General features: G+C 39.1%; 1 protein-coding gene across 2 annotated transcripts in view; it reads right to left on the reverse strand.

Moving 5' to 3' along the window:
- The window catches only part of rimbp2a (RIMS binding protein 2a), a 60,333-nt gene that overhangs the window by 13,238 nt on the left and 28,317 nt on the right, over positions 1-18,778 (reverse strand). For both annotated transcript variants that reach the window (XM_088435206.1, XM_088435207.1), the window contains 11 exons: positions 15,216-15,305; positions 14,249-14,353; positions 13,175-13,225; positions 11,710-11,914; positions 8,941-9,083; positions 8,776-8,855; positions 8,595-8,704; positions 5,236-6,054; positions 3,399-3,422; positions 2,632-2,783; positions 1,139-1,801 (listed from right to left, as the gene is read on the reverse strand). In XM_088435206.1, coding sequence (XP_088291332.1) covers positions 1,139-1,801; positions 2,632-2,783; positions 3,399-3,422; positions 5,236-6,054; positions 8,595-8,704; positions 8,776-8,855; positions 8,941-9,083; positions 11,710-11,914; positions 13,175-13,225; positions 14,249-14,353; positions 15,216-15,305 — 2,442 coding nt within the window. The remainder of the gene's footprint in view (positions 1-1,138; positions 1,802-2,631; positions 2,784-3,398; positions 3,423-5,235; positions 6,055-8,594; positions 8,705-8,775; positions 8,856-8,940; positions 9,084-11,709; positions 11,915-13,174; positions 13,226-14,248; positions 14,354-15,215; positions 15,306-18,778) is intronic.

The following is an 18,778-nucleotide window of genomic DNA, read 5'->3' on the forward strand; positions in this document are numbered from 1 at the left end:
GATCGGGACGTGTCGTTATCAGGGATGCGGCTAAGGATCCATAAATCGGATTATTAAACGCGTTTGATTTTTTTTAGGGACGTGTTTGACCCATGTGCGGTATTTGTCCAAGCTGGTGATCCTTACATCGAAGATTTTCTATATCAAAGGGAAATCATTGAAAGAAGACACTGGGGAGCTGAAATTTCACCCAGATGGTGACAATATGTCAAAGTTCAACATGGATTGACCACTTAGGTATTGCTACAAAGGGAAAGCATTGAAAGAAGGCATTAGGGAGCTGAAATTTCACCCAGATGGTGACAATATGTCAAAATTCAACATGGGTTGAGTGCTTAGGTATTGCTACAAAGGGAAAGCATTGAAAGAAGACACTAGGGAGCTGAAATTTCACCAAGATGGTGACAATTTGTCAAAGTTCAACATGGCTTGACCGCTTAGAATTGCTACAAAGGGAAAGCATTGAAAGAAGACACTAGGGAGCTGAAATTTCACCCAGATGGTGACAATATGTCAAAGTTCAAGATAGCTTGAACACTTAGGTATTGCCACAAAGGAAAATCATTGAAAGCAGACACTAGGGAGCTGAAATTTCACTCATAAGGTGAAAACATTTTAAAGTTTGACTTTTAATTCTCCCTTTAAAGGCAGAATTCTGAGAATAAAGTCAGAATTTTGACTTTATGGACTGTGGCTGACAATAAAGTTGGAATTTTCAAATGAAAAATTTTGACTTTAGAGTTAAAATTCTGACTATTTTCAGCAGGACGATTCTGTTAGGCCAGAATTCCGAGAATTCTGCGAAAGTCAGTCCAAGGTTAGACGGATTTCTGAGTTTTTAAGCTTTAGTTTTTACATTTTTAAGAAGTTTTTAAACCAGTTTTAAAGTTAGCATTTATGGAATGCACCTATACTTTTGGCCTTCATTTTTGGGAGGAAAAAAAAGTTTGTCTTATATTTGGAGAATTACGGTAGTCTGCAGGACTAATTGAATCTGAGAATATTTCCAGTTGAGAGGCAGAAATTTTGCATTTAGGCAATTTTAGGTATCTAAGAAATGAATCGATGATTAAAAAAAAAAAAAACACGGCTGAATTTTGAAATTGCATCTGGAGTTGCCGTTGCCAACCGGTCAGACCTTTCCGCTCTCGGCCGCCACCCTCTGCGCCGCTTCCCGGGCGATGGCTTTGGCCACGTTGTCCGGGATGAGGGTGCCTCTGGGCTGCGGTAGAATCCTCTGAGGGGAGGGGGACCGTGGATTGCCAGGGGGAGGGGGCTCCAGGGTGTGGCCCTGCGAAGGGGAGCGCGCGAGGTCCCAACCGGGCGGGACGGCGGGCCCGTAGCGGGCGCCTTGCTCTTTGGCATCCAGGTCTCTGGCACTTACTGGTCTCTGAGGTACTGGGTGGGGGTGAGCGTGGGGCTGCAGAGGCAGTCGGTGCTGGGGCCTGGGACCTTGATGGAGGTGCGGGGGCCGCGGATGCGGGGCTCGCATCTGGTTCGGCTGGGGCCCGACCGGGTGCGGGAGTCTCGGATGGGGCGGGGCGGGTAGCTGGGGCGCGGCGTGAGGGTGGTGGGGGGACGCGAGGTGAGGCTGCCCGTGGGGGTGGGGGTGCATCGGCGCCGGCAGGGGAAGCGGAGGTAGAGGCACCAGCAGGTTGTTTGGAATGAGGGCCACGTGGGAGTCCTGAGACTCCCCCTGCGCCGACAGCGTCCTGACGATGACCTCCCTGGCCTCCAGGCACTGGATCCTCGTCAGCTCTACCGTCACGTAGTCCGCCATCGGGAACATCACCTCGGCGATCTGGTTTCGAGCGGGGACAAGGCTTCGGTTTGGTGATAAATAATAATATTTGCCTTGTAAAAATACAGACAAATAAATCTTTATAGAAAAAAAATGGAAAAAAAGCGGCAATGTGTTAAATTTGGAGACTAGGTTTTGAAATATAAGAGCTGAAAAACAAAAACCACTAAGAAAAACAATACTGGTGAAAAACGTGTATATTGTTGATGAATTTTTGTGATGCGAAATAGTGGGGATGTTGAAAATATGTCAAAACAAAATTACGTTTAGAAAATCGAATGAGAAAACACTTTTTAAATCCTTACTGGGAAAGAAGAGATGTTTTTTTTTGGGGGGGGGGGGTGTGAAAACTGTTGAATTGTGGGAAAACTGTGAATTAGCAACGAGAATAAATATACCCTGGGAATTGTGAATTTTTGTAACAGGTTGAAGATGAAATGTTGTGATTGTCCGACGGTTTAAAAGATTTTACAATCATTAAATAAATGTAGAATAATGAAAAATGATCAGTTGTGTGGACTCTTGCAGAGCAGCAAACGAAATAAACAAAACAATCTTTTCACATAAAAGGTTGATTCAACCTTGTCGCCGCTAGAGGGCAGCAAAGCCTTTACTAAGGAAAGCCCTCTCGTTATACATACTAACTCAAAAGTCACAGTATTGATATTGTATGTACATTGGATAGAACATGCTACAATACTATATAAAGACAAAAGTGAACCACAGGAATTCTTTATAAACCCAAATCCTCCCCCCATTGTAATAATGATACAGATGAGCCACACTTGACCGGAGTATGGATACCAATCCAAAAAAAAAACGTCCCTTACCTTCTGTCCTTTAGTGCAGACAGCGTAACCAAGAACATTGGCACCATTTGACGTTCCCGTTGGAGACAAGAGTGGGGGCTTCCAGCGGACTTGCAGGACCCCGGGTGCCTGGCCGCAGAGAACCTGTACATCTTGCGGAGGCAGGGGAGGGCCTGCCAATTCAGACAAGAGCTGTGAACTCCTTTCAAATGAAATACAGTTGATATATCAACAGGAAAAAATAGCTTTAAAGCATTCCATAAACGCACCACCATGCACAGGCAAGAGGTTGTGATGTAGTTGCAGGTCTTAAAAGAACTGATGGGTCCATTTATAACTGCATGCTGCATAGTAAATGTGCAATATTGTGATTATTTGGCATCACTAGTGGGCTGTATTCACATTAAAACCATCACGCGTGATGTTAAATGTGCCATAAAAGTCAGTAGTACTGTACTGTAAATCAATCAGGCTTACTGTAGTTTTCATTGAAATATACTCATACAAAACTGCCGTTTCAGTGAGTAGTGAAGCGCCCATGTTTTAAATTACATAACACTTAAGCCGGGCTTTGGCTATAGGCGAGAAAAATGACTCATCGGGGTAATAAGTGATGGTATCTTGTGGCGCTTGCTTTTTGTGCTAATTAGCGATGTGCCCCGAGGAAAAGCTGAGCGAAATTGCGTTTAATTTGGCTTCGAATAACATAGGGATTTCATTAGTGAATAGGAATTAGATCATTCAGGAGTTTGTGAAATCCAGCTCGGGATTGAATATTTGAGTCTGACCTGTTCTGCAATAGGGTGTTGGACCTAGACAAGATACAATACACAACAATGGCACAGTAAGGAAATGTTGTTGTATATACGTATACAGTATATTACATACATATAACTTTTTCTTCTGGTTAAAATAAAAATGTCGGTGCTCCTGTGTTAAAGTTCCGCATCAGTTTACATCATGGCATACGCCATTTTTCTTAATAGATTTACCATTTTTCCAGCGTCAAACTTTTCGGTTTGTCAAAAATGTTTCGAGTTTGAATAATGATGAATGTTTTTTTTTCTAGGTACTTTGATGCGCTTTTTTCAGATTCAGACTAACTAGTAATCTTTATAAACAATGTGAAAAAGTAAACAATTGCTGTGAGTTGATTTATATTCCATTTTTTTTCTTTGTTAATGTTAAAAGGATACTATTTTAGTTATACAGTGATCCCTCGCTACTTTGCACCTCGCCTATTCTTCAGTGCAACGCGGAATTTTTTTTGGGGGAAAAAAAAAGCTATATTGTGGAGAGACGCGCTGTGAAAATTTCCAGCACGAGTTAACTATAAATGCACTTGCCATGGCAACTCCTTGGATGTCAATCTACTGCAGTGCACCTTATCCAGTAACTGTACTGTTGTCCCTTCCAGTTACCAATTCCTTTGGCTATAGTCTCACAGAGAGCCATGGTTGTCTTAGCAGGGCCCGGACGTCTAATTAAAGCGAAGTCTGTAGCTGACCAAACATGATAACGATCAGATTTTACACTTTTTATTGCAAAAAAAAAATCTAGGTAAGAGATCATTTGCTTCATTTGCGTCTCGCTCCAAGTGTGTGTGACTTTGAGGAAGCACAGCTCTCGATCACTCCCACATGTCACGTGATTGGCTCCCGGCGCGACCATAGGAATTGGGATGGGAGTAGAATACAACTCCTGTCCCCATTGGTCGATGGCAGGAGAGCAGGGCAGCCTTCCGGGCGCCGCTAATATAACCGCGGCTCTCCGTGAGACTAAGGAAATGGGGTATTGCAGTAATATTTGTCTTAAATATGCAAAGCATAAATACTTTACACCACTGGTGTCAAAGTCAAGGCCCGGGGGCCAGATCCGGCCCGCCACCTCACTTTTTGTGGCCCTTGAAATGCTGATTTGACTTCAGGTTTCTGACTAAAATACCAAAATTGCAAGTTGTCTTTAACTTTTAAAAATTTGAGGGAAGAAAAACAAACATTTTCTTATTCTTCAAATCTCTTTTGAACAGGTTTTGCCGGCTTCTGGTATCAAATCTTGGTAAATGTGTGATCAACACACTTAAAATGTATTTGAAGTCACAGTCATTCCGGCCCTCTGACAGAAACTATCACTACAACGCGGCCCAAAATAAAAATTTGTTTGACACCACTGCTTTACACATTTAAAAAAAAAAAAACACATACCCACATACACATTCATGAAAACTCCGTCGATTGGGGCGACGCTAATTTGAGGTTTTTCACTTCCCCGCAATAAAACGAGGGATCACTGTACTCATATATTTTTTACAGATAACGATCTTATTTATAGTCAGGGGCCACAAAATGTCTTTTTTTCTTTCCTGGGGTGCGTGGGGGAGGCATTCCAAAATGTACAAGTACGCACAAACAAGTTAAAAAGTCAAAGAATATTACTTCCATCGGCCGCTCTGTGTTTCCGTAGCATCATTATCTTTGCAAGTTACTCGTGAAAGTTGCTAGTAAACAGAAATATGCATACGCAGCTATCTACAGTATGATTTCAAAAATCTGAGTAGAAATATTGACAAAGTCTAGCGGAGGCCACGAAGCTACGCATCCATTATTGATATGATGTAGTGCTGACCTGCAGCCTGAGTGCAGAATTCTACTCCGGCTTCCTTCCTCTCCCTCTGCTCCAGAGGCAGTTGCCATGGCACCTGGTGAGGCTGTGCCGCCACCGTCACTTTATACACCGTCAGCGGCTTCAGGTTGAAGAAGCGGAGCCTGTACCTCCCCGGCTTCAACGCGGCGTGCTCGACCCCGTCCAGGTAGACGGTGTGACCGTAGTTACTGTTGCTAGGCAACCAGGAGAGCTCGGCCGTGTCCCGCTGGATGTCGTCCACCCGGAGGCCGCACGGTGCCACCACCACGTTGGCCCCCACCAAGAGGGTGCATCGCAGTTCGTCCGAAAGTCCCCGGTCGGTGACGCATTGCACCGACACGCGGTGGACGCATCCGTCCAGGTCCAGTTTCTCCAGCAAGCATTTGGTACGGCCGCCGAAGGGTACGCTGGCTCGCAGCTCGCCGTCCGCCAACACGTTGTAGCCGGAGATGTTCCCCCAACTCAAAGGCACAAGCGGAGGCTCCCAAGCCACGATGACGCTCCGCGCCAGCTGCTTGATCAGGGTGATCTTTCGGGGATAAGGCACAACGTCTTCGGCCAGGTCCTCCGGGTCCAGGGGGCCCCCGGTGCCGTTGCTACAGGGTACCAACGCGTTCGCCGAGCTCAGGAGGACGTCCTGCCCGGCGCCGCCGTCCACCGACATCAGGGCTAGGGGCGCGTGTTCCACGGGGCCAAGATCTTCTCCTCCATCCCCGCCTTGAATGGACAGCTTCTCCTTGTCCTGGACGAACTCGACGAAGTTCGAGGGGACGAGTCCTCGCTGGCCGTCCAGCAGCTCGCCTGCGATCAAGAAAAAGGTGATGGGTAGAAGCTGCATTCCAAAATCAGTGGGGTCATAACTAAAGCAAATTGACTCAAAAGTCACCATCACGAATTTTCGAGTTATTCGTTTAACCCAAAACGTTGGGTTAGTCCATTTTTGTTTTGATCCAATTGGTTTACTTTTTCTTTTTTTTTAACAAATGATTTTTTGCATCCTAACCTCACCAACCAAATCGAGTCAAAAAGCGACCAAAACAAGTTTTCATTAAAGCCAAAAAGTTAGGTCAGTTCATTGTACACCCAATTTGGGGTCTTTTTATCCAATTTTTTTGTCCTAACCATTTAACGCTCAAAAGAATTTAGGTAAAAAATAACCCAAATTGGGTCAGAAAGTGACCAAACCAAAATAATAAATTAACCCAAAAAATTAGGTCAGGCCATTGTCGAACCAATTTGGGTTCTTTTTGTCCTTTTTTTTTTTTCAATTTCATTGTTCTTACCATTTTTACACAATTTATATAAAAAATAACCCGAATTTGGTCAAAAAGTGACCAAACCAAGTTATTTATTTAAGCCCAAAAAGTTATGTCAGTTCATTGTTGACTCAATTTGGCTTCTTCTTGTCACTGGTGTTTTCAAGTGTATTGTTCTAATTTTTTTTAACACTCAAAAAACATTTCTGTTCAAAGTAACCCAAATTTTAAGTTAATTGTTTTACCCCAAAAACTTAGAGATCAGTTTATTATTGTTTTGACACAAGTGTTTTGGAGGGTTATTTTGAACCAACACCCTAAAAACATTTAACCCAAATTGGTTCAAAAGGAAGCAACCCAAATTTTTAAGTTAATCCTTTTACCCCCAAAAGTCAGGTAAGTTCATTTTTGTTTTGACAATCGTTTTACGGTGTGCTTTTTGTTGTTTTAAACCAATCATTTTCACAATCTAAAAGACTTGCATCCAAAATAACCCAATTTGGGCCAAAACTGGAACGACGAAAAACAAGGCTACACGGTGCTAGCAAAGCATGAAGTTTGTCTTGATACTTTGCTTGAAAATGCGTACCCACGCATTGCTTATACACAGTTCACAGTTTACTCAACCCCCCCCCCCCCCCCCCCCCCCCCCCGTAACCCCGCCACGGACTCGTTAAAGTCGTATGTGTGTGCTAGCATGATGATCAAGGCGAGCCCAGCTGGATTAGTCATCAAGCTAAAAGGGACCAAGGTCCCATCTTGACAACAGCTTGGTCTGCTGCCTGAGTCTCTCTCCTTCCTGGTAAACACACAACGCCTCCTCCACGCCGCCATGCTACCCCCCCCCCCCCCCCCCACCCCTTCCCAGCTTTAATGAGTCAGTGCAGCTGAGCACAACGGCGTCTGCGGCTTCCTGGGATGGCCCTGAAGGCTTGCTGACTATTGAGGATTAGTATTGAATCTGATTGAAAAAGCTGTCATAACGCTTGGGAGATTTGATGGCAAATCTCTGCGGTTGGTTGTAAAGACCGTAAAGCAGATATTCTCCTCAGGCACAAGTACATATACGCATATTTCAACAAGTTGAAGAACAAAATTTAAAAAAAAAATTACTAATACACCTGCTACTTTTACATCTACATGCTTTTATTTTCTGATGACGTAATACGTACATATATACAGATATGTAAAGATATATATATATATATATATATATATATATATATATATATATATATATATATATATATATATATATATATTAGGGCTGCACAATTAATCGAATTTTAATCGCGGTCACGATTAATTAAGCTGATCCTCGGTGATACTATCATTTAAAAAAAATCAAGCATGTTTTAAAAAAAAATTATGTCAAATCAAGCACATTTCCATTTTACCACTAGGGGGCATGGTTTCCAGCCAATCAATTGAGTCCGATTGGCAAAAAATTGGAATAAATTCAGTTAGAAATGATCGAAATGATGTTTTGACTGCTAATTGATTAAAATTTGCTTAAAAGTAAATAAAGTGCTTGGTTCTAAGCAGGCTTATATTTATCATTAGTTTGCACTCAGCAATTAAGTTTGCTGTGTTGAACCGTGTGCCAAGTTTTTGCCATGCCTTTGACTGAATTTGTTTTATTTTTGTTATTATTTACTTTATTTATTTTAGTTTATTATGTTTTTGTAAGTAAGCCTTGAAGCCTTGTTTACATGCTGCTTGTTTCAAAAAAGGGCAATAATAGACATAGACGAATAACATGATGAATATTTGCGATTAATAATCATGATTTCAATATAAAAAAGGGCAATAATAGACATGTGGACGAATAACATGATGAATATTTGCGATTAATAATCATGATTTCAATATAAAAAAAGGGCAATAATAGACATGTTGACGAATAACATGATGAATATTTGCGATTAATAATCATGATTTCAATATTGACCAAAATAATCGTTTATATATATATATATATATATATATATATATATATATATATATATATATATATATATATATATATATATATATATATATATATATATATATATATATATATATATATAATGTACATCTCACCTTCATAGAATCCGTCGTCATCCATGTTCCCATATACATACAAATACTTCCCAGCCACAAGTGGGAGCTCTGCTTCAGGATGTTCGTTTGGTCCATCGTAGGGATTATAACTATGTCAGAAGAAATTGAAGCATCATTGACGGATTCCGAACAAAGAAATGGATCAGCTGAGGCTCCTCACCTGTATCGGGCAGTGCAAAGGCGGACCTGGCCTGTGTAGCGAGGCTTGGACCTGGGTGATGGGCTTGCTTCATCCTCCATCTGCAGCTCGTCAACAAAGCCCAAAAAGAAAGTCACAGTTATTTTCTTAACATAAAAAGATCTCGATTGCCGTTTGAAGGCTCACCGCTGATGGGGTCGGCCGCGAAGTGCAGCCGGCGGCTTCCGTTTTCACGGTGCGAGACTTGACGGACGGCCAATCTGGACTCCGCTGTGGGCACTGCAAGAACTGGGAGATCAGTGGCGGTGCGTTTGGCACGCTCTCATCGCCTGGGAGAAATTGATTTCCATCACAATTAAAGAGCAACTGTCATTCCTCCTGCAAGCCATTTGCGTCTCATTGCAGGCCTATTGATCTCCTGTTAACGTGAGCGAGCGCGGCCCGGGCTCGTTTTGGCCCCGTCAACAAGCTCGTGCGGAGCATTTGTCCTGAAATACCATCAATGTCCTCGGGGTTGAACACATGAAAAATGCAGGGAACACAAATTGCGCTGGAAGAATTCAGACGGATGAACGGCTGGAGGAAATTAAAGCTGGTATCGCTCGGCCCTTGTGGTTTGCGTGGGACTAATACGGTGCGTCTACGCAAACGTTTAGAACCGCAGCTGCTTGGCTGTTTGCAGCCAACTATCCATATTTGGGTGGCCCACAACATATTCTAAAATAAAAAGTAAAGGAATACATTGGGTGTGATGCTCAACAACAAGTGAAGGGGAAATGAGGCTTCGTGAAGCACTTGTGACTTTTTGTTTTTAATTATTACTCCACTTAATAGTGTTCTTGGTTTTAAGAGAAATGTTAGTGCAGTGGAAATGTTTTAAATGTCTAAATAATTAAATCCTAAATTGAATGACTTCAAGGCACTCAGTTCTTCTCCGACTTTCTTTCAGTCTTTCTCCAATGAAACGAAATTATGTTTTAAATGCATATTATTTATATATAGACTGTTGTTTTACAGTTAGTTTGCAATTTGGAAACTAGCTAGCTACATAGCTATCTAGCTGGCTATCAAGCTATCTATAGCCTATCTGTCGCACTAGTTAGCATGATTGCTAGCTCGATAACTATCTTAAGCCCAAGCATCATCCATCCTACAACTTTATATCTGTTGCACTAGCTAACTTGTTAGCTAGCTTACCACCTCGCTTGATAGCTAGTCATCAAGCTAGCTCCATCTCTATCCATCTATCTATCTATCTATCTATCTATCTATCTATCTATCTATCTATCTATCTATCTATCTATCTATCTATCTATCACACTAGTTAGCATGATAGCTAACTAGCTAACTATGTTAATACCAAGCTAGCTACTGTCTATCTATCATCCATCCTACAACTGTATATCTGTTGCACTAGCTAGCTTGTTAGCTAGCTAATCACCTAGCTTGATAGTTAGTAATCAAGCTATTTCTATCTATCTATCTATCTATCTATCTATCTATCTATCTATCTACCAACCTACTCGTCTGTCTGTCTGTCTAAACGTATTAAACCTTTCATGTATATTTGTGTGTGTGTGTGTGTGTGTGTGTGTGTGTTTGTGTGTGTTAGAAAAGATGTTGTTTGTGGCAAAAGAAACATTATAAACAGTTTTGCTACATGATTTCCCCTTCAAAGTAAGCCATAGATGTCCATCGCTGCTCTGCTGGCATTGCAGGTTCCGCTATGTGTTATTAGAATACTAATTTGTTCAACCACATTCAAGTCATACATCAGACTTGCGATCAGGCAGGGTAGATATTGATCCAGCGCATCAAGCATATTTGTTTTGATAGCGTGTATCTGTAGAGGCGCATGATGATCAAGTCAAGTGGGCATTAAATCACTCATTTATTTTGTTCATAAACCCTCTGACCCCATCCAATTTAAAACACTGATCACCTGTGTATAAAATATTGCCTTCATGTAATAAACTAAAAATATCTCAAATGGTGATTTTGAAAGATTCAACTGACAAATATTTGAGAACTCTTGTATTATACCTGTGCTTCTCAATTATATTTTGCAAAGTGTTAGGGTTACCCCTAACCCTAACCCTAGACCTTTAACACACACCCACTAGCCGCAATGACTATAAATATTAGGATAATCTTCAAAAATTTTATAAATATACATAAAACGGTATTGTTTTTTAAATTAACACAAAAAAGCTATATAAATCCATTACTATTTTGCAGCGTTTATGCAGGTTACAGATAAGTCTAAAACCGAAAAAAAAAAAAACATCAAAGGGCCTAAAATAAATACAAAAAAAATTCCAATCCTTATTTTATTGCAATTACACTTCACATGACAAAAACAAAGCCGTTTTCGTGCGGGCATCTGCATTATACTTGTTAAAGTAAATATTTATTGGTATAGTTAGTTGGTTATATAGTAGGTTGGTGTATATATTTTGTGTTTAGATATTATATTATATTATATTATATTATATTATATTATATTATATTATATTATATTATATTATATTATATTATGTAAAGTAGCATTGTGTCAGTTATTTTTATAGAGATATGTATGTAACTATTATATTTGTTATTATTGTAAGTACATGTTTATATGGATCTTTATGAAGTGCATATATTCTCTATACGTATATTTATGGAGTAGTTACACATAAATATATATCTTTTATATTATTTATATATGCATATGTCTGTGTAGCAATATTAGTTCATAATATAATACGAGAATATTTAAAAGGGGTGGAAATAAAAGTATTTTAAATTGTTGCTACTCCTTTTCAAACAGAGTATGTATTTTGTTTTTTTTTTAGGTTTTTATGTATGAAGATTATCGCAAAAGATTGTGATGGTGTTTTGGTCATTTTAAGCCCCCTAAAATTGGATTTCATTTCACTATAGGGAGCGATCTGGGAGATTGGGCCTACCTACCTTCTTCAGGATGGGTTTCAAATCCGACAATGACTTTTGGGAGCCGCTCCTCCTCCGAGAGGAGATTGGAAGATTTGGAAGGGGCTTTACTCGGGAGGATCTCCGCAGGATGAGATTGTAAATGGAAATTCAGCAGCTCTTTAGACAGCTGATGGAAATGCTCACTCTGTGACCTGCATGTCTGCACCAGGTCACGAATCCGGACCTTTGACAGACAAAAGATGGGAAGAGGGAGTTAGATGTCAAAGGGAAGCGTACATTTGACTCTTCCAAATCGAAGCTCATCGAGCAAAGGCGCAATTAGCGAAAATGTCCCCGAAGAGCATTTTGTGCTCAATCCCACCGCAGTCAAATCAACATATGTGAACGTGTGAAGTCATCTGCACCGCTGCTCATATGACGGATAACTTGCGTAACATCGGGCACTGCTAGGAGGTAACTGGATTATACAATACATAGATTTAAATAATCCATAAAGTATGATAAAGTACTGTCTGGAAGGTACAGTTCTATTTTATGGTATAATTTTTACTAGTCCATCATTTTTGATGTACAGTGTTCCCTCATTTATCGCGGTCGATACATTCCATTTTTTCCTTTTTTGTTTCGATGTTGTTTGTTGTTTTTATTCACAATTTCATTTGTTTATTATAAACTTTTTTGTTTGTCATATATATTTATTACCAGTATGTTTTTGTTTTTTTATGCTATGATATATTTAAGAAAGAAAAACAAACAGCCATTCATCTTTTTTCTTCATTCGTCTTGCTTCATTACCAGTACGTTTTTTTGTTTATTATGAATGATATTTAAATAATATTTAATTTAGTACAACTCCCCACATAGCTTATTTATATATATATATATATATATATATATATATATATATATATTCTTTAGCGATCATAATGCAAACCATAACAGGCATTCATGGCGTTAAAAAAAAAAAAAAGTGCAAAACAGCGAGGCCACGAAGGGTCAACCATATTATAGGAACACCCAGCTTGGAGGAGGTGGTAAAACTACATTAAAAAAAAAAAAATACCTGAAACATTCTGCCCTGATTGTTCTGTTCAGAAAAAAAGGGGGGAGGGCAGAAACAAAGAAACACATGAAAATAAATAATAAGCAAAAAGATCATGCAGAACATGAACAAAAATGAATGCAGTTAAATAAGAATAGGATGAAATGAAAGCGTAACAAAAAACATTGATTGCACTGTGGGGTCCGCAAACGTAAATGTTTACGACATTCATCAAATTAATAAACAAAGAAAAACCTGCAGCATTTGTCATTCTTCACAGAAGATAAAGAATACATGCCCAAGAGTCAACTGTCATGTGTATTCTGCCAACACGCTAACGCTATTCGTTAGCCCGTCTATGAAATGTAGCATTGTGTGTTAGCATTAAACTAGCAAGCTTAGCTAAGCATGCTGGTTTGTTTTTGCGACTGTTTACTGTACCTCTAAAAGTTGTATGGCTTGCTCATGGTCACGGTCAGCTCGAGGCCGGGCCTGGCAGAAGAAAACACGCACTGACACGTGACACGATAATCAAAGATGGCCGCGCACATCGGACACGTTGTCAAAAGCGGACACCCAACAGGCCTCGCCACAGAGACAAGCTTTCTAATCAAGCGTCACACATTTGTTTCCAGCCGCTGAAGTCCGAGCGGGCTTTCGACTAGAACAAACTGCTCGGACGTGCATTTTGCTCACTTGACTCGGGATCATATGAAAGCGCTAAACTTTTAATGAGTTGCGGCTTTGGGGGACGAGTTAGCCGTTTTACAAACGGATAATGCTTTTGAATGGTCACCCTTGTTGAGTGAACCCCGAATTGCAGTTCGCTTTCTGTGCTTAGACCATCCAGTTAGTTGAAGAGAACAAAATACAGGAAACATAACAACACCCTTAATATTCACCCTCATCGGTTATCGTCACTTGTTATTAGCGTAGAACAATGTTTTGGTCTGGCAGAGTGCATTATTTCTCACTTTGGTCCCTCATTTGCAATAGTGAATCACAGTATATAAACAGTACATAATTACATTAAGTTAATGTACCTTAAGGTGTAGGTGGATACGCTTATCGGTTTATAGAACGGGCATGCAGAATTCTGTGATAACATTTTGTGTGATTGATGAGATTAATATTCAATTAATCAGTCGATCTAGTCATTGATTAATCAGATTGTATACATAGATATTAGTGCTTATATGTTTGTTTTTTTTGACATTAGGAACGCTTACGACCACCCAGGGGCTTCTATATTTTTTTTGTTTGTTTGTTTAATAAAACAAAACAATTAAATGGTAATGAATCGTAATGCTCTGGTGGAGGTAATATAGCATTATTGATTTTTTTGTTTGATTTACTCTCTTTCAAATGAGAGTGACCCTATGTTTGAAAAAAAAAGTGATCTAAGGAATAAATACAATTTTTGGTGCAATTTAATAGCTTAAATAATTTTATAAACAGCACCAAATCTCGCACAAAGGCGATCGCCCTATAATGTTATTTGTATATTTTCCATACCTTTTGCAATGGATGGCTCTCCTTCTGCTTGCTGTGAAGGGGTGCAAAGACCTGCTCATGCTCTGTCTGTGGCCGCTGCTTCACCTCCACAGTCTCGGGCATATGCTGCCGACACAGACGCAACTCTAAGTGGTTACGCACTCATGTCCATGAACAACTCAGGATGTTGAATTTGGAATTTTGAAAGTATTTAAATGAGTTATCTATTAAGGAATAACTTAAAAATACAATGAAGGATTTTCTCTGAAAATCAGATAATGTTTCTTTACGGTATTCCAATCATTTCCGAACGATGGATCGCCCAATGTCCATTTGTGGGTCAGTTGCTAACGATTGTTTGATCGTTGTTGAACATTTACAGGAGCTAAAGCTTGAGCACACCTAAAAAAAAGATAGAAAGATCTCACTGCCATGAGAACCAGCTTCATTATCAATCCTTGGTAATTTTGTGTTTATGTGCAAGCGATTTATTCATTCAAATCATATACAAACTACTATATATATATATATATATATATATATATATATATATATATATATATATATATATATATATATATATATATATATATATATATATATATATATATATATATATATATATATATATACAGTTTTATCTAATTGCCCTGCTTAATATGATAAATACACTTTCTGCCAAGGGTCAGAGTGTTTCATGCAATCTGTGAGTTTGGCAGGAAGTTGGTCCTGCATTCTTTTCATGTGTATGTGTCCACCTTGCAGGTTCACAGATGGAACCTTTTTGTGGATCAACCATGCAAACACAAGCCCTTGGATGGATGTCAAGCGCAACCCCTTTTGTGAAACACACCGGGGTAGCTCATCACACGCCATCACAAGTTGTCTCTGTCTTTTCTTCGCAGGCAAGAATAAATATCAGTAAAAAAATAGAATAAAATAACAAAAAACGTGGTTTTCTTTTGTTATGCATGAGTGGAAACATCACCTGGTCATATTTGGATGCCTTCAGGTGACGGCCAATCAGCTCGAGGTTGAGACGATTTTTCTCCTGTAAAGCAGCATGGAGCTTTGCTCTCTATGGAGGAACGGGGGGAAAAAAAAGTCTGCTGTCAGCATTAACATCTGATGACATACTGCATGTTCATCATAATGAAGAGTCGACTAAATCACGCACGCTGCGCGACTCCAGTAGGTCTTGAAATATGTTATGTAAGCGACAGATGAGACTCAGGTTCCTTCGGCAGAGTAGCGCGCCTAAGCTTTTTCTTTCAAATGAGGCCTTTGCGACAAGACCCGTAAGAGTAATGGAAAGAGGAAGTGAGAGCGACGGGGAAACGATGTGGAAAGTGTTGAGGAGCGTGAGGGAGGCCGGCTGAAGAGATTTGGTTGCTCGGATGTTTTTAAGAGAAATTGGAAAACTTTGAAGGGATTATAAAACAAGTGCAGCTCAGGAGATAAATGACATAGTAGGGAAGGAGTATTAGGGGAAAAAAAAAACATAAAGTCAGGAAGAAAGTGACATGGCGAAATGTTAAATTATAAATTGTTATAATCTGAGAAATAAGTCACATCAGAAAAATACATTTTAAAAGAACAACTATTTCAGAAGTGAATTAGCACCACTTTGCTAGTAATATGAAAATGAGAAAATCACATTTTTTTCTCAGAGGTGAGCATCTTATATTTTATTTTTTTGCTTCCGCCACTTTTTCAAGCTGAAAATCGTAGTCGGCAGTACACCAATTTTTCCACGTCAAACTTTATAATCATCGGTTCGTCATAAATCCCCTGTGTCGCTCACTTCTGTTCCGATGTGTCCGTTCATCAATTATAACCTCCTGACGACTCATTATAGGTGATGATTCCATTAAAATTTATCGAAAATTAATGTGACATCCACTCAAAGTAAAATCAAAGTGTTGCTGAGCTTAATAATTAAGTAACTAAATAATAATTAATAAATAATAATTAAATAATGCCTTGCATTAGGGAATTTTAAAACTTCTATCTTGCATTTCCTACCTAAGAGCCAATCGGAGTGAGAACGTCACTTTGGGATGTGCCCATTGGACATTTGAATGACATCAGAATTTTGTGTGGAGAAAGGCATCCCAGAATGCATCGCTCAACTATCAGCATGCTATTTGTTTATGTAACTCATATTCAAAAAGCAAAACAACAAAAGAATCGCGTAACGCTTAATTGTAAACATTGCTTTTTACTTTAGGTCTGTACAATTATGAGCAATACTGAGCAAGATTGTGTATAGCATGCATTTGATTTCTTTTTGATATTTTTCCTTCTTTTAAGTTAGACCACAACAAAAAAATATTGACTTTTTGTTTTTAACAAACGAAACAAACTAAAATAAAGGAAGAAAACCACAAAAGTTTAACCTATGCTTCACAAATTTTGATAACTGCGGGTATTTTTGGGACATTGTATATATTTTTGTATTTTTAATGTGCCTCTCTTTTGTACGGATGTGAATTGAGGGCGAGGAGTAATAAACTATTGTATCACAGGAAAGAGATGAGCCACTTTCTGTCTGCACTGCTAACATTCATAGCCACAAGTTGTCATGCCGCTGGTGCTGCAGGTACTCAAGCATTACATAATTACGGCAGACTCAAAGTAGGGCAATGCTCTCCTCCTGTCACAGCTCGGAGCACCGCAGAGTGATTTCAATGTGACCGTCCGGTCATATCCCGGCTCGGTGATACAACTTTGTGCAGGTAAAAGGGGCTCGAAAAACAAAGAATCACCACGCCATCAAAAACGTAGTCCTTGGCTAACATGATATATTCTGGCAATACTTAAAGTGTAGAATAATGCATTAGCGTCCAGAATTAGCTTTCAAAAGAGAAAGTGTGTGAGGAATTTAAAAAAAAATAAATAAAAGAAAGAAAATGAGGTCTAACACTTTTTCACACACCCGTGTGAGTACAAGTACTCAATTCTTGAGTAACCTCTGATTCCGATACAAGTTATTCATACCTCGAGTACTTCTAATACAGACAACTTCCAGGGTGGAAAAAAGAAACAATCATAGATCATTTTCATGGCTTATGCTAAAAAAATGGCAAAGGAACCATGAAATAATATGCACAGCATTGTTTACTTTGGTTATTAATGTTCTAGCTTCAGGTTCTTTCACTCATGTATTAGGGCTGCAACAAAAAAATATTTTAATTATTGATTAAAAAATGCTATTAATTGATTAATTCCATTTTAAAAAGAACATTTGAATTCCATCTTTTTTATTAAGTCTTTCTTGGGCACAGTGGCCGCTTTAGGCCAAAGAGGCAATTGCTTAAAGTCGCCCTAAATTTCTCTAAAATCCTGAAAATTCTTGCCTTTTTAGTACTTAAAAATAGAATAACATGTTCCTAATAAAAGCCGTTTTAGCATGTTAGACTATGGGCTGAAAGCGGCTGCTGTGCACAGTAAAGGGTTAAAAATTAGATGTTTTTTTTTAATTGACAATACAAAAAAAACTTTTAAAAAATGCAATAAAATTGAATATTGTTTTCCAAGGGTAAAGTAGATATTTTTAATTTTTTACTTTGATTCAACACAATAATGACTGTGACCATTTTTTTTCATATTTTCTTTCAATTTTCCGCCATTCGGATTTTTCAAAATGGGTCTCAATTAACGGCTAGCACATTAAAAATCGTATTAGGGATCAGGTTGCCATTTCACACTGCTAAATAATATATTAGGGTGAGAAAAACAGAAGCTTTTGTTGGGTAAACATGTGGGAAACGTTGCCCCCTGGTGGTAGTATGACAAAGTGCTTGATTTGACATGCGGCTTTGGCTTTCTAAATGTTAATATTGCCAAGGATCAGCTAAAATAATATTGTGATCATGATTAAAATCTGATTAAAATCTGATTAATTGTGCAGCCCTAATATATATATATATATATATATTTTTTTTTTATATATATATTTTATATATTTTTTATATATTTATATATATATTTTTTATGATTATTTGTTTATGCTAATGGTATGTCCCCACTATAATAGAAAATCCTGTGTACGTGGGGGTGTGTGCGAAGGGGGGGAAGTTTGTGTGTGTAAAACGTTTCAAATTGCAGTTTTCCATTTTTTAAGTGAGCCACCGATGCTTGGGGGCCCATGTCTTGGATTACATAACCCCAAATGGAGCCAAATGGATCCTGAACTTCGCACACCTGCTGAGATGTTGGCTACTATGAACAGATTTAGGGCCAGAGGCTAAATGAATTTGTTTATCGAGAAAATGAATACTCAGCTCGCGTTGAGAAAATGTGTGTTTTAGAGGTTACGGGGCCTTAGCGTAAGCAAAAAAAAAAAAATAGCTCGATGCCATTTTCAGCTCTTTGCACTCAAACCAGCTCATTCTGTTTATTTGTGCGTCTGTATTAATTATAGCTTAAATTGGCACCGGGGCTTGTGTGTGTCCTTCAGTTTTGCAGCGTGTGATGTGTTTACAAGATGTTGCGGGGTGTTAAGCCGAGCTGTGAACGCGTGATTCACTGGAAGTGGGAAAGAGAGGA

The sequence above is a fragment of the Hippichthys cyanospilos genome, chromosome 15 (genome assembly GCF_059441005.1).
Source record: "Hippichthys cyanospilos isolate Australia breed blue-spotted pipefish chromosome 15, RoL_Hcya_1.0, whole genome shotgun sequence".
Lineage (NCBI taxonomy): Eukaryota > Metazoa > Chordata > Actinopteri > Syngnathiformes > Syngnathidae > Hippichthys > Hippichthys cyanospilos.